At 34.0% G+C, this 26,419-nt stretch overlaps 1 protein-coding gene across 1 annotated transcript in view; it reads right to left on the reverse strand.

Moving 5' to 3' along the window:
- LOC136039294 (general transcription factor IIH subunit 3-like) overlaps positions 1-24,709 on the reverse strand; it is a 42,747-nt gene extending 18,038 nt beyond the window's left edge. Inside the window, exons 1-3 of the mRNA XM_065722902.1 lie at positions 24,616-24,709; positions 9,696-9,876; positions 5,963-6,178 (exon numbers count right to left, since the gene is read on the reverse strand). Coding sequence (XP_065578974.1) covers positions 5,963-6,178; positions 9,696-9,876; positions 24,616-24,643 — 425 coding nt within the window. The 5' untranslated portion in view covers positions 24,644-24,709. The remainder of the gene's footprint in view (positions 1-5,962; positions 6,179-9,695; positions 9,877-24,615) is intronic.
- Between the last annotated feature and the right edge of the window lie 1,710 nt (positions 24,710-26,419).

The following is a 26,419-nucleotide window of genomic DNA, read 5'->3' on the forward strand; positions in this document are numbered from 1 at the left end:
TTCGACAAAAATTTCCCGGCATAGAAAAGATAGGATACATTAAAAAAATAAAAAGTGTTGTGTATTTTATTACTGGTCAGACAAGACGTTGCTGTATTTGCATAGGGACTGCGACAAGCCACAATAAGCTAAATTCTCATCACAAATAAAAATTAATAAAATCATTTTAAGAGCAAATGAGGAAATAAAAACACTCATATCAAATCCAATTAATTACAAAAGAGAGAGAGAAGGGGGTGCATGGTAGAACGAACAAGAATTTGTTTGCTGAGGCGTTTGGAGGCGAAAAGAATTAGGCACTTAGTAAAAGCAATGATAGGTGAATAAATTGAAAACGTTGAAGAAGCTATACGGGACCGTTAAGGTTATTAAAAATGAACTCAACACCGATATTAGTTAAGACCAACTAGGAGAAATACGTTCTTTTCTGTCTTTCAGGGTGGTAAGGCATGCAGTATTAATTAAGCATCTGCACTGTTTCTGTTTTTCAGGAAAACAGAAACGATAAAAATTTTTTTTAGGATATCGCACCCTGTCACCTATACTGGGCGAGATTTTACATTGCAATTCCCAAGTAAGTGTAAAGAAATTGCCTTGAAACCATCCCAAATCCACTAATACGTCTCTTTTTTAATCGATCACATGCGCATACGATGCGACCCTGCTGCAACGGTGATTCTAACACCTAATAATTTCATTCATGCCACCTCAAGATGTCACCTCACCATGCCACCTCATTTCTTAAACCACATTTGCCTGCCATAATGTAAAAATAAGTAAACGAACGAAAATGGGGTTTTTAAGGCCAAACGAGAATACTGAATAAATAAACAAAGTGAATACTTCGAGAGGGCAACCGCCTCTCTTTTTTAGCGCGAAACAAAATAATATATTCAAGGAATGCATTGAAGAAAAAACCAACAAAACAAACGCGGAAAGTCAATGTGAAAAAAAACAAAAAATCAATGAAGAAAACAAAAAATTAAAAAGATGAACAAAATTCAATAAAAGCCAAAAATAACGAGAATTAAAACCAAATACCTAACAACTATAAAGCGAGTTATTTGCCAATATCCGCGATTTGCACAAAATACAAAAAAAAATATGAACTCTCATCGACAGATACTAGCGCTAATGTCCTAGAGCAAGTATCCGTCGATGGCAGTTCATCTTCTAACTTTTTCCTTTTCATTGATTTTTTGTTTTCATTGGTTTTTGTTTCTTTGTTTGTTTATTCAGTATTCTCGTTTGAACTTAAAAAGCCCATTTTTGATCGTTTACTTTTTTTTAACATTGTTGTTTTCTTTTTCGTCCTCTTCTTCTGTTATCCAGACGCTCCCACCATTCACCGCTAGATAACAGCGCAAAATTTAATTGGCCTTTATCACCTAGGCAATAGCGTAAACGCACGCACTCGATAAAATGAAAAAACAGGAAACAGGTAAAAAAACAGGAACGAAAAAAGAAACAGATAAAAAAACTGAACAGAAACAGAAACATGTCTAACAATAACAAATGGCCTGTTTTTGTTTTCTGTTTCTGAAAAACAGAAACCGGTAAGACAAAAACAGAAACAGTACCGATGCTTAGTTTTAATAATGAAGCAAGAAAGGATTTTAACCGTCTAGTATATATTGGAAACTATTGTCATCATATTGTGGACACTTTTGTAACATTGTTAAATTTGTTGAAAAATTAATTTTTCTTTAAATAAAATTTGCTGTTTGTTGTTGTTTTTTTACTGAACGTTGAGAAGGATTCAATCTCGGCTATGACAGAGAAAAGAAAAAGGATAATAGCTCGAGAATAGTCAAGAGCTAGAAGATAGAATGGTCTAAACGAATAATTGATCTTAGTGAATTATTAAGGGAGGGAAAGTATAATCTTCGATTCTCTAGAGTTTTTGTAAGGTAATGAAAGAGTTCAAAAATTGTGTAAGATACGTACTAAGATGTAATAAATATGTACTAATATGTATTGGAATTAATTTTAGATTTGTGCTAATTTGTTTTTACTTTTGTCATTTTCTAAGTATGATTACAAGTAGATTTTAGCTATTAAATAAAAAGGGATTGAGAGTGGTGCCAAAACTGGTAACCAGAAACAAAAATACAAAGAAAAATAACTATAATTGACTGTGTTCCAGTTAATTTCCTCCATACAGATTGGTTCCAATTTTACCTATCCTTGCCATCATTACTGGCAACATAGCTTTGACAGGGAAGATTGCTTCTTTACGTTATATAAGTAAAATCTGGCTTTTATTATACCAATTATTGATTCAGAGTTGAAAGTGAACACACCTGGCTTGGATGTTTTATGAACTTATTAATTCAGAAAGCCCTTTTTAGCTCAAGAATTGTGAACTATTTCAACACTTGGCTATAAGCCTTATCTAATGAAAACTACTTCATTATAATTTAAGGTTTCGCAATAATTGGTTAAGGATAATAGTGACGTGTAACCTTGACCTACATAAGAGGATTATCGATAGAACTATTTGTGCATTAAGAACTTTTAAAAAGAATTATTGAGTTGGTGTTATTAAATCATTTGAATGGTTTTATTTTATCAACAAGCAAGCAGAAGAAGGGAGTTTCTGTCGCAAAGGCCGAAGTACCAGCCGGGAGTAGTATCTCCCTTAAACTGCAGGGAATAGGTAACAGAGACCTACACTTTCCTCGTAATTGCTATATAAATTTGGCGCGTTTTCAGGTGTGATGCCTGTTACCAGTGGTGACGATATCCTGTCCTTGTTTAGTTGCCGGTACTGAATTTTGTACAGAGTAATTGAGGATGAGGTGGTGAGACGATGACGTGATTAAAAAGCGTGATTGGAGTGGAATTTTTAGACACTAATTCGGTCAAGGTGGCTAAGACGTTATTATGGCACCCATATCCACTTCACGAAGATTGCCCGATTCGAAAGGGAAATAATGCACCGGTTAGCCATTTCAGCGACACAATTACTCTATTGAAACCTCTTGACAAGACTGACAATGATGTTCCAACTTTCGTCATAAAGCGTCCTATGGAGGCACCCTGCCTTCCTGCTACTGCCTATACCTCTCTATTCTCAAAATTTAACGAGGTCCATCAAGTTGTTTTGGGAATGTCTTCAAAACTCAACAATTATAAAGTGAGCTTCCCACAATTACCCAGGCCAGCTTCAGTGCTAGATTCACATGCAACTGTTATCGTCTCCAAGGAGCCGGACGCATTATCCGACCCTCTTTACAGAAAAGCTGCTATAGACTAGATTACTGGATATGAACTAGCACGTAACGTAAAGCCCATCAATTTGGATAAGTCTGCTATGGAGGACTTCTGCTTGTCAATCCGAAACGTAATCTCTTGTACTAAAATAAAAGTGGTTTCCAAGCGGTTTTTCGATATATCATGTAATATTCCTACCGATGTTGATATTACGGTACTCGGAAGCCAACACGGTATCAAGGATGCTAAAAAACTGGGCCAGTATAAGTCTGTAAAACTCGAATTTTGGATTCTTTTGCTCAATCCACGTTTTTCAAGCATGACCCCAGAGTCAGGTTATGAAATTTTTCCTGTTTACAAGATTAAGGACCTACTCAAATGCTGCTTTAAATGCCGATCACTAAGACCATCTGCAGAAATCCTGTCCCAGCGTTCTCCCAGCATGTGCTCGTTGTGGAGGACTGTACATATCAACAAAAGACGAGCCATGCATTGCCGATTGTGCAAACTGCAGCCAGAAACACCCTTCCTATAGCTTTTTCTGCCCTGCTACTAAATATCAGAAAAAGCAACACACCACCCTTCAACCTTGAGTGCATCAGTCCCAGTTATTTCGCTTAGTATAAACGCCACCAAAGATAAGGATTTTAATATTGATGGATTGTACGGTTCCAACGATTCGGCATGTCTCCACGAGCATCTTCTCACTGCTTCAAGTTTGAATTTTTTGCGTCGAAGTCAACATCATATTCCGTTCATGAGTCCAACAAAAGTTACTGGCGGTCGCCCTTCCGGTGGATTAGTCTGTGTCTTTAGACAGAACATTCATTTATCCTCCAGAGTACTCTTCTACTCAGACGAATTTTTCTTAGCTGTGCGTGTCGGCAGTACCGTGCATATAAACTCTTATCTCCTATATGAAGGAGAGGCTTGTTCGCAGGGGCTTGTGGTCTGCTGAAAGTCTTGTGAATCAGGTGCTGTCAAACTCTCTACAGTATATGGACCAGCCTATGGATAGGTTCTACAAGCGTCGAGAAAACATTGCCGACTTTCCACTTAATTGTTTAGCTTAATTACAGTACGAAAGTAGCTGAGGTGTTGCTTGTTTTTTCTTTTGTGAGTTTTTTCTTGTTTATTGTTTCCATTTTATTTTATTTGCTGTGTTTTCGTAATCCTCTAAGTGCATTTTATGTATATAAAGAGGGTTTAAACAAATTATTATTATCATTACTGATTATTATATAGTAATTGGTGACCTTAATACTTATATTAACCGATCTTTTGCGGGAAGTGATTCACTGTTTGAGTGTCTTCCATCGTACCTCGTCGTGCCCAAATCTCACAAATCTTCATATGTTCATCACTCTGGAAGTAAAAGTGATATTGGTTATATTATTTCCTCGCCTGGTATTATATCTTCTTCCACTACTGTTCATGTTAACGAGCAAGATACTGACCACATACCACTTTTGGCGACATTTACAATGGACAATGGTCCATCGAAAACCAACTGTTTGCGAGGAAAATCGAAGTGGTTTGAAAAAAAGCAACTGGAGCAACGCAAATATACCGCACTACATCTTTACTTTGACAGCCCTTCTTTCTACCATACGTGTTCCATACCATCTTCTTCAGCACCAGGTACCTATGAATGGTAAAGCCGATATTGACTGTTATTATAACCAACTTGTGATGTGTATGAAAAAGGCAGAAGAATCTGCCGTACCTCGGCAACATATTCGTAAAAAAAAAACCATAAGCCTATCTTAGAAATTCAAATTCTTTTCTTCAATTAAGATGTGCACCAGACACTATTATAAGGGTACGAAGAGGAGTTAGACAGGGTGGTGTTCTGTCCCCTACGCTTTTTAAGATTTGTATTTCTAGTGTGCTGGCTATTATTCAAGACATACCTTTCTGGTCTTGCGTATGTTTCTTATCTTGCGTACGCTGACGAATTCCTTCTGATTAGCCGTTCCAAAAAGGATCTTTCCCAAATAGGCTCTAGAGTCTCTGATGCTTTTTCTGGCCAAACTTTATTCTACTTTTTGTGACCATTCTATCCTTTATGCTTCAGGCCTTTTCCCCCTTCTTAAGTAAGGTAACTTAAAAAGAATCAGGATAAATTATTTCACATTTTGTAAATTTCTTTTGTATCTTCTACCTTAGACAAAAAACCGATTCTTGTTAGTAAATTTTCAGTTCCTGATATAACTTTTAAGTTGGAGATTCCACACAGAAAACTCTCCAGTACAGCTTCTGCGCTTCAAGCTTCACAAGAATTTCAAGATAGTAATCTAACCTAATCCATATTGGAGGCTCCCCTTCCATAAAATGACTTCCTGATATGAATTTTCCAAATATACATAGAAAAACTTATCATTTTAATAAATGTAATCATTTTGATAAGAGAAATATCCAAAATTTCAAAATTGCTACTTCGCATTTTGTTTTCGCGTAATTACCAACTTTTATCAACGTTTTTTTTTCTTGATAATTTTGAAGAGGTGGAAACCCTGCTTTCAGCTATACTTTGGCAAACGTCTAGCCTCCTAGTCAGGGGCAAATCTTCAGAATTTTTATTGGGGGGGGGGGGCAAGAGAGGTCTATATCCGGATAGTCAAGGGGCATGGGATATTAATAAGAATTTTACTCTCCTTATTAATGGGGGGAATATCCCCCCCAATGACGCCCCTGCTCCTAGTCAACATTATGGGTACGCCCCTGATCAAAATGGTGCACTAACCTGTTAATATAGCAAAGGGCCCTTGTTAGGGTTCCAGCAATTGGAAAATCAAGAACATTCCTATCGTCACCACTAGAACCTTTGTCTGTATTCATCAATTTAAGAAACTCTGTTTTCAATGATAAATTGATTGCAGAAAACGTCTCGAATCGACCATCAGTTTGTTTTATGTCTTTAGCATAATCAATGCCATCTTCTGAAGGGTAGAGAAACCGACTAAAAGAAACTTAGCATTAACTGTAATTACTAACAGAAGATGCAGTACTTGATGTCATTATAAAAACATATGAGCAATATGATCGGTCTCTGAGACGATTAACAGTTAATAGAATAGATTTTCCCTTTGATTATCTTGTTTGATGAATAAACAGTGTTTTCGCAAAAGCTTTGGCAAAACTGAGCTATTTATTACGAGTGTTGTCATTATCGTTGTTCTCCTGAGCAGTATTGTATTATTAGTTGTCTAGTTTTCATTTCATTGTTTCTTAGTTTTCCTTTTGTTGTTTTTAGTTTTTCTTTTGTTATTTTTAGTTCTCCTTTCGTTGTTTTCTAGTTTTCTTTTCGTTTAATTCCTGTACTCTTATGAATATTCATATACAGGATTCATATACAGTATGTAAAGAGAGCATAAAAAAAAAAATCAGTATCTGCAAAACGTGAAAACTACATTTACGAAAAACACTTCTCCGTGGGGACCCATCCCCCACGAATTAATAACGGTCGTATTTTTGAATTTGAAAAATTCTCCCTGCGGAAATTCCTCCTCCACAGTAAATCCCTCCACGAAAAATTCTCCCTGGGTAAATACCCCTCCACCCAACTATTTTTGTTCATTGGGGAATCGAGTTGATAAATCGAAAATAAAATGATGCACTGAATCTATACAAACATCGACTTTTCTGAAACGTTATGCTTTCCACAATAAAGTTAATCCCAGACTAAATAAAGCAGTCCTTTACTCTTCCTTTATATGAATTACCTAATAAATTTATTTGTGATTACATATGCAAAGAGTCGGAAAAAGATACATGAATGCAATTGATTTTATATGAAAAACCACACTCGAGGGATTTCCCACGACAATTCTTCCTGGAAAGTTTTCGCACATGTAAAATAACAATAGTATTTTTAACTTGAAAAGACTTAGGCTGAGTCAGAGGGACAGAGGAGGCACTTGCCCCAGGCTCAGAAAGTTCATGGGCGTAAAATTTCAAATAAATGATCTAACAGTTATAATCATTTTGCACGTCCTGTGGTGGCGCAGTGGGTTTGACATTAGCTTGGTAATACGGGACCCAGAGATCGAATCATGCTGCAGCAATGCACTGCAGGGCCGACGGAGGGACCTTAGTAGTCAAGAAGCGTCGTTAATCTGATCCATACAATCATTTTGCAATTTTTAAATTTTATTTAGATGAATTAGAGGGCGCAGTTAGCAAAATGTTGTTAAAATATAGTCTGAAAACGTTTGAGAGACAGATGGAGGAGGGAGGGGGGCTAATCAAGAGTTGGCACCAGGCAAAAAAAAGAGATCAAAACCGATACTGGGTCGAATACCAAATTAACGAAACTGTTAAATACTAAATTTGGAGAATTAATTGAGAAAGAAATTTTATAATGTCGGTAGCTCGACAAAGTTCATGACTAATTAACCCGTTAATTAAATATCCAGAAAATTTATATAGTATGACCAGAAGAGACTGTTAGTTATTTGTGTTAAGGCAGGCAAATAGAATCTGAAAGGGCAGTTTATAGAAAGACTATTTAACAGATTCATAAAGTATTCTGAAAAGCCTAGAGATATTTATTTGTTATTGGACAAGCATATAAGCGCAAACGATTTTTAAGGCCTTTTTCGGCCACGCAATTGATCAGCTCTAAAGCCGTTCTTTTGCTCAGCATTATGCTAAGATCTTACATCTTTAGACAGAAAACGATTTTAAGGAAAATCTCAGGACTACGATCTTACTTCTTATGCCATCATCATTCTGCTCTGATCAGCGGTCTAAGAACAATAATGAGTACATCAAAGTTCTCAACATCATTGTTCTATTTGGCACAAAAATGGGCTTCTTTGCACTTTTTGCTAACATCAGAGAGCTATAAGATCTTAGGACAATGATGAACTAAAGAACGGTATTCTCTGCAAAAAGATGTAAGATCTTAGAAGTAAGACCTTAGTGCTATAAAACGGGGTTTATAACACTTTGTGCGCGAACGATTTTAAATTTAGAAGCTTGTTTTTGCTTAACTTTGGCTGAGATTGTGGTAGTAAGAATAATGTAAACAAAATTTTGCATCAATCGTTTAGGATTTAGAAAAAAATTTCTACTATTCACTTTTACTAGATTGCAGCCTTGCTGCAACCATGCTTGGCTTTGAGGGTACAACTTCACTTGCATATTCTTTTAGTATAGATCACCTTCATTAATCTTTAACCAAAATGAATTCTAGAACTATAACTTAAGCATATAAATAATACATCCTTTAGTGAACAATTAAACTTATGATTATTAATAAAAATAACACTTCAACAAATCATATTTTCAATAAGATTTCAATCTTTTCTATCTTGTCTTTACATTATCAGACAAACAGGTTTTACTTAATGTATGAGTTGGTACCTAAGGCCACGCTAAGATGAGTCAGTTCATGCTTACAAGATTTTGGGTACCAAAGATGAAAAATACATCCTTTTCACTTAAAAATATGGTATTTGCTGAAATTGAAGTTAAGTTTCAGTTCTTCAGCGAAAGAAAAACGTGATCAACGATTGAAAAAAAAGAGAAATTGTACCAATTGGGTGGTCATTTTTGCAGACTGTTCTTATCGATAATTCCGTGGTCTTTATTTAACATTTTTTTTGGCGGAGTCAAAAACCAGCTCATTTTTTACAGAGTGCTCAAAACATTGGGGGAGGCGCCCTTCTCCCCCCACCATACGTGACGACCCTGAAGAATACTTTTTAAAAGACAAAAATAACGAAATCTCCATTGTTTTAAAAGGCGCTTGGTAAAGTGACCTCCTGTCTTTTCTTAGAAAATTACTACTTGATGCAGTGATTACATACATACCTCTTAGGCTTTCAAAAATAAAAATATTAAGCTTTTGGGCTAAAACTCTTCTCTCTATGGACAGGGCTAATTTAGAAGTAACATCATTTAGCAGTCTACCATGATGACATCAAAACAGTAAAAACACACATGATCTACATTAAGGATAATTTCAGTTTGTTCTAGGTTCTAATGTTGATGTTTACTTTTCTGTGAACAAGCCCGTTCTATCAATTTTTCTAACAAGTTCAATTCAAGTTCAAGCTCAATTTATTGATATAATACGCATAACAAATAACTGGGTCACCACGGAGAGACAGAACTCGTGATTGTGGTGACCCCATCAATATTTACAACATAAATGATATTAGTTGAAGATCCAATACCCAAGTCCACGGCCCACCACACAAAGCAGAATGACAAAATAATTACCACAATAACAAAACAATCAAACAAACGTGCACGGAGAATGACATCATGAGCAATCAGAGACGATGAATTAAAAAAAGAAAAAAAAAAATTGATGGTGAAAAGATTTCGACGAAACAAATTCACTAATACTGCTTTGAATTTTGTTTCAAAACGGATTCAAATCATCTCAGGTATACCGTCATACTTAATGTAAAAGACACTTCTTGAATGCATCTCAGTGTCTATAGATTAAATTTTTCATTACTTACTTCCCAGTAGAATGGCATCCAAGAATGCAAACAATATTGTTGCTACTCATTGCCAAGTGAGAATTTGCTAAAGCTTCAATACTATCCAGACATCTGTAAAAGGGGAAGGTATCTTCTACGCCTCTAGATGAAAATCCAACTTTTGTGTCAATGACAATGACCAAGAGATCCAGGTCAACACCTAAAAGGTTAGATATAGGTCTGATCAGATAAAACTAAAAAAAACTACTGCAAAATTATCTTACTCGCTTGAAAAAATAATTCTGGGGAAATTATGCCACAAAATTTTTATAATATATAATGTCCCATGAATTGGTTACAGGTTGTGTATTCACTCGCCTAAACAAAAATGCAGAATTTTATTTCAAAAATCTCCGAATTTTATTTTCTGTTTCTTATTTTTTTCATTGGTAGTATGAACCATCTCTTGGTAAGAAACAAGTACAAAAACGAAAAAAAAAAGACAATAATAATTCAAACAAACAAAATGAGGAAAGTGTTTTATATAGCCTATGACTATATCCTGACAACATAATAAAATAAATTCCTGGCAACCTCAGCTAATTTTATTTTGAATTTTATGATTTTTTAGAATATAGTTTGGGCTCAGAAAAGTGCAAATGATATTCTCGCCTTTAGAGAGTTTAGGGGAATTTATTCTTGGTTTCAATTGTTGCAATTTTGGTCTACTTTAAGTTAAAATTAATTATTCATTTTAATTTATGTTCACTTTAGGATCCATCTATTCATTTATAGCAGTCAGATTATCTTATCTTTGAGGTTAATATAATTATTCATGTATATTTCTTTTGGGTTTCGTTTATTCACTTAAAACAGTTTATGTTTGCTGTAAGCTTAAATTATTATACACTACTATTACTACAACTCACCACAGCACCAAGCCACCTGAGGCCGACCCAGCTATGCCCGTTCCTCAATGTACTCAAAGCCTCCGTCTTTACACCTTCCCAGGAAGCTCCAATTTACGTTCTAATTTTTTCCTTATGACATCCTCCCAAACCAATCGTGGACAACTTGCTTTTCATATGGCCTTAGACAGTGCCCGACAAGGACAATCTTTCGCATTCTGCCATCCTTCATATGCAGAAAGTGTCCTAACCGTATCAACCTTTCTCTCTTTATCCCTTTAGAAAGTGGGAGTGAATCCCATTTCTTGCACAGGTTACTGTTTGACATGTGGTCAGTCAGTCGGGTACCCAAAACAATCCGTATGCAATTTGTTTAGAAAACATCCAGGATATCCTCCTCAATTTTTGGAGCGTTCAAGCTTCAGAAACATTACTTGACCATTGTCATCACTGTAGCTTCCGATATTCTCCAAACTTTTATAGTTCCCATTGGGTTCTGTGTTCTCCCATTGCCTTTGTTTTGCTCCTTAGGACAAAATTCAAAAAAATGATCCATATAAATAGGGATAGAATGTAACCCTGCTTAACTCCTGATCCAATAAAAACAAGCTGCTAACCTCACTTCCTACCTTGATCGCAAAACTGTTATTCTTGTACATAGTGCTAATCACTTTAATGTTTTTATCTGGGATATCACACTAATCACACCTTTGCTAAAGCTATTCTATCAGCTTAAACAAACACTGGTTAACACATCCTTCAACCTTCTTAAAACCATACTGTTCTACTCTAAAAACTTTATCTACACCAGTCTAAAAAGCGCCATCATACTAACTGATTTGCTTCCTACAGTCATGTACCATATACAATGGTACATTGTACCTCCCATTACAACCGCATCTAGTCCCCCCTCTTTTTGAGCAAGATATAGGCCTAGGCTATATGTTATGCAAAGGTTTGCTGATTTTTAGGGTTTACATTACTTTTTTGTGATTATTTTACACCTACAGTTGCTTCATAATGCCAAATAGAGGGAATTTCGAAAATAAAACAATACCAGCAACATTTTCCACATAGCATAGGGCCCCATTAGAGGAGGCTGGGATGCAACTACAAATGTAGGTAACCATATTCAGAAAAAGCTGCTGAACAGGGAAGCAAATGGCATATATTTTTTTCTGTCTGACTTTTTTTTATACAGTAAGTTTACCTTGGTTGCTCAAAAACAACATATAATTTGGCCCATTTTAAATAGCCTAAGGTATATTTAACTAATTATCTATATTATATTAATTTTCCTTATTTTCGACTTTTTTAAATTAGATTTTGTTGTTTAAAAAGAATGTGAACTTTTGCTTATTTTCTGTCAATTAATTGGAATGGAAGTAATTTGGACTTGAGGATGTTTCATACCAAAAAGTTTATTTTGCGAGTTTCAGCGTTGGCTGAAAGTCTCAAATACAAAGGGACCATTTGCAAATTTTCTCAGCACCACGTGGAGCTTCCAAAGCAATTTTATATAAATTGACAGGGAATCTTAGATGTGTCGATAGTTTGTAAAGCTAGCAAGAGGTTACTTTAAATCAAAGGAAACCTATTGATCTCTTACTAATCTTTATATAAAACGCTGTCTAATCAATATATATTCAGCATAAATAATGTGCAACTTATTTCCACAAAGATTTCAATCCAGACAGTTAGCACAACAAGAAATTTCAAAAGCTATCAAATTAGTCAATAAGACCTCATTAGAGCTGATTTTTAATGTTTTCCAAGCAGGTGTCTAGATATTAAATCTGAACATCTATATCTCTGGTACAAAACTTGAGAAGTTAAATTGTTTTCTAAGATTTTGGGGAAAATAGGCGTTAGATTTTAGTTTTCTTTCGTTTATTTGGATATACAAGTAATGATCTGATTTTTTTTAAATCTGAGCTATAAAAGTAATGACAAGACTGCCTAGCCCATCCTGAATAGTTTGGCCTAACAAACGAAAAAAGCTTATAGTGAATAAGATTCTTTAAATTACTCAACAGCCTTAAATCCTAACCATGAATTGTTGACAATTTTGAAATATTTTCATTTGTAATAGATCACTGGTAAAATAAATAAACATGGAAGTTTGAATCAAATGACATGGGTATCTTTATCCTAGTTCTGCTGGTCAGGAAAATGAATAAAGCGTCAATTTATGCACTCAAAACAAAATTCATGACAGTACCAATTAGTATGTCTGGAAAGAGCATGAAAAGGTGCATCAAATAATTTTTTCATGCTTTAGCTAATGGTTTAATATAAACTTCCTAAATTTACTGGTTTACCCAACACAAAATGTGTTCAGTGAAAATTCATTGTCCTGGAGAGCAAGGAGGGGTCAAACCTGGCGCTTAAAAACACTGGCCTATGGCCTAATTTTACTTAAGGTTACTTATAAGACCAGAATCAGATAGAAAAGAAAACCCTACTACCATGGTCAGATACAGCCCTAGACTTTAGGCAAAAGTTTGCTAACTTTTCTTTCAAGTGGCTTTAATTGATACGATTAATCAACTGTTGATGGAAAATAAGCACAAACACAAAAAAACACAAAATTAATAAACTTGCATAGAAAGGAAGATACTTGGTATTACATACTAAAAATGGCTTTAAATAAAGATAATTTAATTTGCAATCTCTTAAAATTAAAGATAAGCATATTATTTGAAAGTTCATGCACTTCAAAAATTTACAACTTTGCTATTTAAAATGCCATCTTGTAATCTTTAATTGCATCACAGTAGACGCTCATCAGCATCCTTGAATATTATATCCTTAAACTGGCCATAACATCTGAAATCAGCAGTGAACTGATACAAACAGTATAAAACTATTGGAATCACAGGCAAAAACTATTGTAATCTACTATTTTAAAAAAGTCAACAAAAATATTTAGGAACAAAATTGATTTTGAGAATTTTCTCCATTCAATTGGAAATTATTATTACTGAATTATATTCAAAAGCACTTACTGAAACCAAATGCAATTAATTATTTGCTTATTGGGCTTCAGAGCTCAAAGCTCTGATTTATCCTTTTAAAGATAGAAAATTCATGGAATATCTACCTTTTAGTACAAGCTAAACAATATTTTTGGTTTATTCCAAAGGTTCAATGGATTTATATATATATGTATATATATATATTTTTTTCAGGCAAGAAATTAATACTGATGTTTAAAATGCATTTGATAGAGCTCAACAAGGTAAATATTTAGTGGCTGACCACTTCTGAAAGAAACTTTCTAACAAAATAAAAGTAGCACCATTAGATTCTTTATATTATGCTCTTTGAAAACGTCATAGTTGCTTTTCTGACAATGCCACCCCCATTATGATCCCATATAAAGCCCTAATAATATACTTCTCTAATAATTGAATCTTATGATACATTGAAGGTTCCATTTTAAAAGAGATTTTTGCAGTCTCAGCTTGATAAATACAATTTTGTCTGAGATTTCTAACAATATTGGACAAAAATAATATTTGAAATGACATAAAAAAGTGGAAAATAACAGAAGGAAACATGATGATCTGATTAATAGAAACATTCAAGAAATTCTGAGATAAGAATGTCATTGTGTTCAATGTTTTCAGCATTAGCGTACACTAGGGCCTGCTCAGAAGGAAACAAAATTCTGAAAGTAACTTTAAAAAAATCTTCAAATAATTACTTATATCATTCTTCAAAGTGCTTCACTTTACCCCTCTCCCCTCTAATGTGCAAAAATTTAGGCAAAACTATAAATTTCCTATGTGTTTTGCCAAATGTCACTTTTGTTTCAGCTTAATATTCATACATTGAAGCAGCATTGGCAAAACAAAGAAATGGAAAAAATGCATAGGAAATATATAATTTGCACATTTATGGGGGGGGGGGGGGGGTAAAGTGAAGTATTCTACGAATGATATAAGTAGGCTAAGTACTTTAGAATTTTTTGAATTGGTTTTTGAATTTTATAGAGTTTCCATCTAAGTAGGTCTAACTATTCAGTAATGCTGTGTTTTCTTTTAGTCAATTTATATATCCTATGGCTCTATCTAGGGACCATCAGGGGTGGTGGGTTTATTGTCAGAAAATCAACCATGATAATTGTAAAGAGAATAAAATAAGGAATGTACTTAAAAGGAATGTACTACATCCTGCATATTACAAAGTAAGATTTTAATTTTTTTTTTTTTTAGTGTCTTTGTTAATTTAAGACATTTCCATGTGAATTGATTATTAAATTAAAAGGGCATAAAAAAGACCTTAGCTAGCCCAGAAAAGCCTCTCATCTCGGCCTTGAACCAGGACGGGATAAAGGGCGATTGGAGTTATTGGGACCAATTGAAAGGGCCCCACACTAGCATAAAAGTGAAAAAAAAAATTCGAAATTAAAGCAAATTGCTTTTTATGATAATGGATAACTTATGAATTATTCAAACAATTAAATATATATTTATTTTAAGTTCATATTGTTTGATGAGATTTATTAATGGATTTACCATTATACAATATATATTTTACATTATAGATAAGAAATGAACATATTAGATATTATTTAGTTATAAAAGGTCCTGCAGAAATTACCTTAAACAAGTGTCCATTGAACCCACTATTCAAAAGTGCATCTACATAGGTAGCTTACAAATGTTGAAATAAAAAGACGTTTTTGGACGGTATATTAAATAAAAAAAAACTAATCTTTTAGCTGAAAGTAAGGAGCAACATTAAAACTTAAAACAAACAGAAATTACTCCGTATATGAAATGGGTTGTCCCCTCCGCAATCCCTCGCTCTTTACGCTAAAGCTTTAATTGTTTTAAAAAGTAGAATTGTGGCAAAGAGTCAAACTTTAGCGTAAAGAGCGAGGGATTGCGGAGGGGACAACCCATTTCATATACGGAGTAATTTCTGTTCGTTTTAAGTTTTAATGTCGCTCCTTACTTTCAGCTAAAAAAATTTGTTTTTTTTTTATTTAATTTCTGAACGTTTTTGAATTAATGCATGTTTGGTTTTGGCTCTCCGCACATAAATTATTAAAATGAAATTTGTATATTAATTCTTTTTTTGGCTAAATGGCTTTCTCTTAGTTTTGATCAGACGATTTTGAGAAATAAGGGGTGGAGAAGCAGGCCTAGTTGCCCTCCAATTTTTCGATTACTTAAAAAGGCAACTAGAACTTTTAATTTTTAACGAACGTTTTTATTAGTAAAAAATATACGTAACTTAAGAATTAACTTACGTAACAAACTTTCATAACCTTATATTTTTATTATGTATACGAGGGGGTTTGTACCCTCGTTAATACCTCGCTCTTTACACTAAATCGTAAGTTTTGTCCCAATTCTCTAAGAATGACCCCTGAATCAGAAAGGCCGTAGAATAAATAGTTGAAATTACTAAAAATACTTTAGCATAAAGAGCAAGGTAATTATCTCCTCCTAAATACCTCGCTCTTTATGCTAGAGTATTTTTAGAACCACTCATATGCGTAATAATCTCTGTTCGTTTTAAGTTTCAATGCTACTTCTTCCTTTCATTTGAAAAAATGTTTTCATTATTTTTCATTGTTTTCTTATAGTAATGCTAGAGAATCCTGCGCCCTTTTCATTGAATTTTTCTTCCCCCATGACAGATTCCTCCAAGGAAAGATCCTCCAACATAGCCTCCTCTCCTCAGCCCCACCCCCAAACAAAATAAAATCCCCCTGAAAACGTCTGTACACTTCCCAATAACCATTACTATATGTAAACACTGGTCAAAGTTTGTAACTTGCAGCCCCTCCCCCAGGGATTGTGGGGGACTAAGTCATCCCCAAAGACATAGTTATTACGGTTTTCGACTATGCTGAACAAAATGGCTATCTCAAAATTTTGATCCGGTGACTTTGGGAAAAAAATGAGCGTCGGAGGGGGCCTAGATGCCCTCCAATTTTTTTGGTCACTTAAAAAGGGCTCTAGAACTTTTCATTTCCGTTAGAATGAGCCCTCTTGCACCATTCTAGGACCACTTGGTCAATACGATGATCCCTGGAAAAAAAAAAAAAATAAACACGCACCCGTGATTTGTCTTCTGGCAAAAAATACAAAATTCCACATTTTTGTAGATAGGAGCTACAGAAGAGTTCTCTGATACGCTGAATCTGATGGTGTCATTTTCGTTAAGATCCTACAACTTTTAGGGGGTGTTTCCCCCTATTTTCCAAAATAAGGCAGATTTTCTCAGGCTTGTAACTTTTGATGGGTAAGACTAAACTTGATGAAACTTATATATTTAAAATCAGCATTAAAATGCGATTCTTTTGATGTAGCTATTGATATCAAAATTCAATTTTTTAGAGTTTTGGTTACTATTGAGCCGGGTCGCTCCTTACTACAGTTCGTTACCACAAACTGTTTGATACTCTGAATCATAAGACTAGAATACATTGTTTTTATTGTCAGCTATTCAGTATGGGTCTCTCAATTGCAATATCTACTCTCGAATTCATAAACTGGTCAACATATGTAACAGATATAATCACACGTGAAAAATCAAACAATTCTATGGTAGCCATGTTATGATTTACAGAGCTTCAAAAAGACATTCTACTGAATAAACAATAGACAATGTTCAACATAAGTTGCTGAACTAAGAACAAAATTGTCTATATAAAACACTTGAGAGATTATTTTCTGTAGCTCAGTATTAGCCAAACATATTATCATGTTTAGAAGATCCATGAAAAACCTAGGCAATTGCACAAAATGGAAATTTTCTATTTATACTTTTATTAGGATGCTTGGGAAATTTGATCAGTAATGCTGGATCATATACAAAAAATTACTGCAAACAAATACACAAATATTTTGCCGTGATTCTTGATTGTACTCCAGATGTCAGTAATCAGACGCACATGTCTCTTAGCATCAGACATGTCTCAAATGGAACATTACCAAGCCCAAAAATTGTTATATATGAACAATTTGTCAAATTTATACATGTAGGGAGCAGCATAGAAGGCAATCTATCATTTAAAAGGAAATCCACAGTTTATGACTTAACATCAACAACATAAGGGGGCAAGGCTATGATAATGGTTTGAACATGAAAGCTAAAGTGTCCAGGGTTCAAGCTAGACTCTTAGAAGAAAATCCAAAGACATTTTTTACTCCTTGCATTTGTTGTAATTTTAACCTAGAATTAAGAGATTACCTTAATTTGCACTTTGGAGTAATATTAAGGTCCATATAGGATCTGTTCTGCTCTGTGCCAATGATGGTAATATAATGTAATGTTACTGTGTTAAGGGCCCAGTGAACACCATAAGAGAGATTTTCTGGAGAGATGCAATTAAAGCCTACCTAGTAAAGGTAATCACAAGGTATGTATAATCCATAAGGACTATTCTCCAGTGGTTTAGAGTTGACACCACTACACAACAGCAACTTCAAATAGAATGTGCAGCATGGTTGGGAATGACAAGTGGTATCAACCTCCTAGCAACATGCTCTTATGAAAATCTTGCATTAATGATCAGTGAGCAGCTGAATGGGACAAACATTCCCACTTGTATTTCCATGGCTTATTGCTCCATTCTTTATCAAGTCTAGAATTGAAGGATGCAATTGTGGGTGCAGTCATTGTTTTGCCTTGAAAGCTGTTCTAATCATTAATAACATGTTCAGCAGAGAAGTTTAGCAATATTTGTGTCTTCACAGTATGTTTAGAAAGTTTTTGCAAATACCCTCTTGTAGGATGCTGACTTGCTTGTTTTGTGAATAGAGTATTGTTTTGTTGGCTATTATATCTAAAGGTCAGCATCATGTCACTGTGCTAGTATCTGAAGATGAGTGTTGGGAGTTGTATATGCTTCAGTCATGGAGCATTCTCTAATGCCTATATGTTTTGTTTTTGGCATCTTCAAAAAGATGGTTAGTACTTCTAAAATATGTAAAAAGAGTAACTGTGAAGCTACTTTGCAATACCCTGTAGGTATGTCCTACTCAAAGCATAAAAGTAGTGAGACACCAAACAGGTGAATTTTATGATGCTATTACCAAAATATCAGGTATTTCCAATGCTTCATAATTAAAAGCAAAGCAGAATTTCTGGTAAATGCATCGAAGAACTAGAAATTTTTAGTACCACTGGATTTTTTATACTGATTTACTGTCCCAAGTCAATTATATTAGAAAGGAACTTCAAAGTATTGATTCAGAGTTCATGGTGTGAAGACCTCTTTTTGGATTTAACCTATCACTAATAATATGGTAAAGGATTATAGTCTCTTCCTGACCTACAGCCAGTATTTTGATAATAATTAATTCAGTGACAAAAAGGATTACAATTTGAATAAGGAGATTATTTTACTATTTTAGTGAGAATTCCATTGGCATTTTTGCGGTTTTTCTTATTTTCATGATCAGTGACCTATATTATCAGAGTAAAACTATTATTATGATATGATATGATATTATGTAATGGAAGAACTGGTTTATTTGCCAATACTGAACTTTATGCAAAGTAATCTATTAAATGGTATTGATAAAGAATGATTAAGAAATATGGATTAGACTTTTTTGCTGATATAAATGAAGTGAAGGATACAAAAGCCAAACTTTGGGAGATGTGTGCCCCCAATGAGGACTGCCTGGTAAAAAGGGTTCTAATGCTATTTCAAGCCACTTTAGTGGCATTATTTCACTCCTAATAGCTAGAGATAGGAGTGGCAACTCTGTACCAACTTTTGTGATTACCAAAGTACCATGCCTTCCAGCAACTGCTTATTCTTTGCTATTTGTCAAAATTGACCAGCTGCATCAGACTGTCGTTGTTATGTCTTCAGCCCTCAATAACTACCAGCTTGAATATCCAAAACTCCCCCTGCCTGTTTGAACTGCTGATACCCATGCAACCATAGTCTTTATACCTACTGACCTTTCTGATCCTCTGAAATGGAAAACAGTTATTGACAGTCAACAGTCATGAATTAGTATGCAGTGTCAAGCCACTAACACATAAATGTACATAAATATTGAGAAATCAGCTAGTGAGGATTTTTGGGCTTCTCTGCATGATAAAATGACTGGTACTGCTACTAAAGTGCTTTCTAAGCGTTTTTTTTTTAATAATACGAGGTGTACCAACCGGAGTGGACACTGATATACACTCTTCAAAATGGCATAAAAAATGCAAAGAGACTTGGCTCATCTCTGTCCATAAAACTCAAGTTTGAAGACTTTTATTTTCACTCAATTTTTTTAAAGGAAAGAGTGAATCTTGGCTATGATTTCTTTCATGTCTACTAATACAAAGAACTGTAAAAATGATGTTTTAAATATTGCTCCCCAACCACTTTCAACATACTTGTCTGGTTGATACTCCCAAATGTGCCCATCGTGCTGGAGCACACATTTCTACAAAAGATAAACCATGCATTGCCCCCCCCCCTCCTGTGCTAACTGTGATAAAAATCACCCATCTTACAGCTTTGTTTGTCCTGTTATGCAAGAGAGATAAAAAAGGACCCAAATCCATATCAATGACTTTTCAGTTTTCTGTGATATCCTATAATATTAATGGAACTAAGGACAAAGACTTTTTCATTGATGAATTATGCAGTCAGTATGATCTAGTTTGTTTGCAATAACATTTTTTGACTTCAGCTAGCCTTAATTTTCTGCATCAAAGTCCAAACCAAATAGTATTTTTGACCTCTGCCAGGGTAACTGGTGGCTATCCATCAGGGGGTCTGGCATACATCTTTAAGTGTAATACAAATTTCCCCACTCCTATCCTTTATCATCACAATGAATTCTTCTTAGCAGTCCATGTTGGATCAAATATTCTGATCAACTCATATTTTCTGCATGATAATAGATATAATTGCTCAATTACAATCTTGCTAAGGCTTGTGCTTCTCTGAGAAAATTAATTAAATGCTTAGCGTCTCAATCTCTAAATTACATAGTGATTGGTGATCTTAATACACATATCAATATTGACTGTGTTAGAAAGGATTATGTTCTTGATTGTCTCCTGCTATACTGCATCATTCCTAAATCTCTACTCTTCACCTATATCCATCACTCTGGAAGTACTACTGACATCGACCATGTTGTGTGTTCTTCATCTATTTATTCTTTGATTGTAACTGTCCATGATGATTATGATATTGACAACCTACCACTATCTGTGATTTTTTTTGCTTCCCTATGTTCCAACAGATTTAAAATTCAACAAGAAATCAAGATGGGTTTCAAAGTATAATTGGAAGAAAGCAGACATCTTGTTATATATATCAACACTTACATCCCTTCTATCTCTTATACTTGTATCTTATCATTTATTGCAGCTTCAAGATGTTGGATCTGACAGAGTTTCTGAGTTAAATTGGTATTATAAACAAATAGTTTCTTGTTTGAAAGAAGCTGAATGTAGAGCTGTTCTGTTATAACATATCTGTATTGGTACTCAAAAATCAATTTGGTCAGCAGATCCCAATTTATAGACTGTAAAAAACAAAGCTAAATTCTGGCTTTGAGTTTGGAATGATTTTGGCTGCCCACAATCAGGGTGTGTTGTAGATTTAAAACAAAAAACTAAAGCAGATTACAAGAAGTATCTTAGGTCAGTAACATACCATGGCATGGATTCCCCTATGAATATATGTGAATGGCATAAAGTGATTAATTCTGAAAGGTTTGAAAATGATTATTCGTGCAGTGATGCCATCTATCTGGCAGAAGCATTATTCTTCAATTTTTTTTCTGTTGTTAACTATTCTGTACATGCCATGTATTCTTGTCTCATTGCACCTTTCTTTTCCATCTGTATTTCACAGCAACACACAATTCCCATTACATGTTCTGCTGTGTGTAGTGGTATTAATAATTTAAAATCTGATTTGATTGATATAGATGGATATCAAAGTTCATCTTTTGCAAAGTTGCCCTGCATTTGTTTTACATTTAGTTACTTTTTCAGATGTGTATATGTACATCTAGTGTTCCAGAGAGTTTCCTGTGTGACACTATAAGTTTAATACTAAAACAGGGAAAATCTTGTGCTTATTGTTCTTCATACTGTCCCATTGCTGTTTCTTGTAATATAAGTAAATTATTTGATTATATAATTCTTCCCCATCTAGTTAATAGGACTAATGAAGGAGAGAGCCAGTTTGGTTTTTGGCTTGGAGTGGGTTATCAGCATCCTCATTGTATTTTAGTATCTCTTCTTCTGGATAATAATTCTAAGAGTAAAGGAATTTATATTTGTGCTTTAGATCTTTCCAAAGCACTTGACAGTGTAATCCATTCCCGTTTTTTTCCTTTATATTTCAGGTGTTACTTTTTCAGTTATTCTGCTTCTGCAGTATTGGTATTCTAGCTCTTTCCTTAGTTTGAAGTCCTCTCCAACTACTACTATTAAAGTTAAAAGAGATATAAGACAAGGTGGCGTTTTATCACCTACACTTTTTAAAATTTGTATTTCTGACATACTTACAAAAATATCCTCTACATATTTATCTGATTTTTCAGATGTTTTAAATCTGGCTTATGCTGATGACTTGCTCCTAATTAGTTGGACTAGAACTGATCTCTTCAAAATGGTATCTTCTGTTTCCAATGCTTTTTCTGGGATTGGCCTTTTGTTGAATAAAGAGAATTGTGAGTTTTCATCTTTTGCTTCAACTTCTTCATCTCCTCTTAATTGCAACACTTTCTCTATTTTGTCTGTTGATTCTTTGCAGTGGTTGGGCATAAGTCTTACAAATAATCTTTCCAGTTTTTGTCAGTGCACTGTTTACAATATTTCTAAAAGAATACAATTTGGATACAGGAAAATTGTTCCTAATTGGGGGAAATATAATAGACAGGTGCTGGCAAAACTCTACTCTACATATTGCAATCAATTTGTCCTTTACATGGCAGGAATTTATCCTATCCTGAGAAAAATTGATTTAAAAAGAATCCAGAGTAGTTATTTCAGGTACTGTAAGTTTCTCCTTTTAATTTCTCCTTGGACATGGAACTGGATTCTAATTGGTAAATATGGTGTACCTGATATAACATTGAAATTAGAAAAGCTACACAGGAAGCTCTCAGGTACTGCCTTGATGGGCTTTCTCCACATAATCATCTTGTAAAAAAATTTCTATAGTTATCTTTTGTTGGTTGACTTTTTTTTCTTTCTTTTTATTTGTTTTTTTTTGTGAATTTCATTTCCTGTTTGTATTTAATGTTTTTTTTTTATTTCTCTATAGTTTTTTTTTATGTTTGCATGTGTGTTTATTTAATGTAAAAAAAATTCTATAGTCATTATTTTTTGTATTTTGTATGTTTTGCATTTTTGTGTGTATTTCATTGTTTTTACTCCACATTTTATTACTTTTATAGTGTTTTTGTGGGTAAGAAATTATTATTATTAAAGTGAATCTAAAGATATATCCAATTGCACTCTCTCCATTTGAAAAACTTTTAAAATGGTTAAGCAACTACATAAATACTGGATTCAAACCAGTTTTAGTTCAAGCAAAAACTCTTGCAGAAGATTTGGAAGAGAATTTCAAAATAAGACTTAAAAAAGAAAGAAATATCTCAATGAAGAAGGTAATGATGGACCTATTGAAGACCTGGGAAATGCATGCAAGCTATCTTCTTAATTTTGTCTTGTATAAAGCTACAACTAGAAGACTTTTTTTTATTAATAACTCAAAAATACAAATGAATTATTTAAGTTTATGGGAAAATTTCAAAACATAGAAAAAGAAGTACTTCAGAAAGATGCAGTGGAATGAAAAAATTCAGTAAAATTATAGCAGTTAATATAACTGGCTTAACAATAAAGTGAATATACCACTCAAAGTCTTTTTTTATGTTCTTTACAAATATAATAATTGTTTTTGCCATAAATTCAAATTTAAGCACTTTTTGAGCTCTTAAAAATGACAAATTTTTGAAAAATTATGACAGTTACTATAACTGACTTATGAATAAAGTGAACATACCACTCAATGCCTTTTTTTATGTTCTTTACAAATATAATAATTGCTTCTACTGTAAATTCAAATTTAAGCATTTTCTGAGCTCTTAAAAACATTTTCTGAGCTCTTCCTACAAAATATTTTAATATATTTACAAAAATTTTCTCAGTGCTAAAATTATTTATAATAAGGTTAGTTTAGGTTGGGTTAAAAAGTGTTTAAATTTGAATTATATTTGTACAGAAGTGTTTTAAGTGTTTATATTTGTAAAGAACATAAAAAAGGCATCAAGTGGTATATTCACTTTATTGGTAAGACAGTTATATGAACTGCTATAATTTTACCAAAATTTATCTATTGATTCTATGTTAATAGAAAATGATGTACCAAAGGCAAAGGTAGCTGATATAGATGAAAAATCTTAGTTGAAAAAAATGGAAGTTTTGAAATCTATTTTTCCTTCAGAATGTTTTCAAAATCTGTTTAAAATGTTCTAATTTTTAGCAGTTAATGATAGAGCCAGAGCAATTACAGACTTGTTTGTTGCTCTCTAAGTATTCTTAAAAATCCCAGTGTTGCTTCTGGAGAGAGATTATTTCATGAATATTGAAAATTTGTGAATGTTGACATTCACTGGTGAATGTCCAAAATTCCTTTTTTGCTCCTTGGATTTGGTCAGCAGTATTTCTAGTCAACTTCTTCAACTTACTGCAAGGTTTGATGATGACAAGTCAGGTTAGACTAGGTTTGGTTAGCTTAGGTTTTTGACCCATTTCTTATAGGCTATTAACAACTAAATTTAACCTAGCCCCAACTTTAACTTTAACATCATAGTTAGTCTAAGACTGAAAAAACTGACATGCAAAGCTAATTAAATCCAAGCACAGAAGAAGAAATTTAAATCCCATTTATTTGGCTATTATTCTATTGAGGATTTTAGTAAATGTTCAACATGGTTCTAGTGATCAAAAGAACTTTCCTGCCTTGCCCTAAGCCTCCCAAGCCATTTTGCTCTAATTTATTAGATGAAACCAATACAATGGCAAAAATAGTAAGATATCACCTTCTGCCTGAGATCTTTCATCTTTCATTTTTTATTTTGCTACCACCTGCTATATGACTTAAATTTCTTGGGGTAACGACGGCATCTATATGACGGCATCTATATATTATTATTAAGACAGACATAGACATAATATTACTGAAATTACTAATGTGTGAATACAACTCACGAAACTCGTAAAGCTAAATTTTTAACTAGATGTTCTTTTTATTCAAATTATCAATAGTAAAAGATTGGTATTTTACCTAGATTTATTTCAAGTAATTTCCGACATTCAATTGTAGAAAAAAGAGAGTTCTGATCCAGAAGTCTTTCTACCAATTATTACAATAACGTCTACAACTAATACCGGTAATAACTCACTGCAACATCAAGCCGCCTAAGGCCGCACAGAATAATTATCCAGTAAGACTTACCAGCCACGCTGTAAAAATCCTCACAAACGTTGTGCTAGGGTGAATGTGAACCATTTCCCCAATGACCATTGCTGAATGCCGAGCTAGATTCCAACCAAACAGATCAACTATTTATCACTTGCTTTCTGTTAAGCAGACTATAAAAATTTGCATTGATCTTCGCTGTGGTATTTGTAAACATTTTATAGACTTTAACAAATCTTCTGATCCCACGCGAAAAAAAAAGTGGCACACTCTTTTTATTTTGGCATCCTATTCAGCCTTGTCTAAAAGATTTGAAATTTGGCTAAAAACTTGAAAAACCACGACATGACAAGAAAAGAACCTTCTGGAATTCTTGGAAATCTTAATTAGCGTGCAGCAAGTGGGCCTGTTGTCACCAAAATTGTCAAATCCCTTCCGACCCAAAGTGTTTTTACTCATAGAGAGCTCACCGAGGGGCCTCGTTGGAAGAGTAATTGAAGATAAAACAGAATATGTCTCTCAAATAAACCAAATTGCAGAGTTCCTTCAAGACTTCCAATCCCATGTTATTAATGTTCACCCATCCAGCAATTTCGGAATAGCCATCAATGGCTCAAATACAAAAGCCTTCTAGCACACTCGATCTATTGACGTTTAGATAATGGCCTCCAGCTATGCGGAGATATGATTGAGCGAGTAAAGATTTGAAAACCTTTAGAGATGACGACCACTCCAAAGGCATCAAGGGCCACCTGTAACATCCGAGCTTCAGTTTTCGAGCCCTTTTGACTTTCCCAAGATATAAGAATCTAACAATAGTTCTCAAAAAAAGACTTTTCCAATCTCTCATTATTCCTATCTTTATTTGTTTTTATAAGTTCAGGACGCTTAAAACAAGTGAGCGAAGTGTCGCTTGGTTGCCCTTGTAACTAAATCCTTATAACGCATTGCTGATATCACCTACCAAGACAGATTCTCCAATTTCAAGTTTCGCCATAATTTGAAAGTTGAATATTATAATGCCTGGATGAAATAAACTAAAATTCAGATATCTCAGACACACACAATACATTGATAGCACTAGTGCCCTGAAGTTAGCTTTTGATGGACGAATATATGGATCTTGTTCCGGACGTCAACCCGAAAGAGTTGGAAAAAAACTTTCATCCTATATCGTACTGCAGCGCCTTCGTCTGGCAGAAAACAGAGGCTTCTATATGAAACATATCAATTAACTGGTGAAGGAAGGGGCCCTCTGAAAAAAAAAACCAAGAACCAATGGGACTCAAATCAGGTAAGAAAGCTTTTGACAATATTTTGCTTAAAAGTAAAGATATTTTTAGAATATAACAACAACAAATGAAAATAATAATAATATTGTTTTATATAGTCTACGTCATACAAAAATATAATAAACCCACAGT

Source organism: Artemia franciscana, chromosome 19 (assembly GCF_032884065.1).
Source record: "Artemia franciscana chromosome 19, ASM3288406v1, whole genome shotgun sequence".
Taxonomy (NCBI): Eukaryota; Metazoa; Arthropoda; class Branchiopoda; order Anostraca; family Artemiidae; genus Artemia; species Artemia franciscana.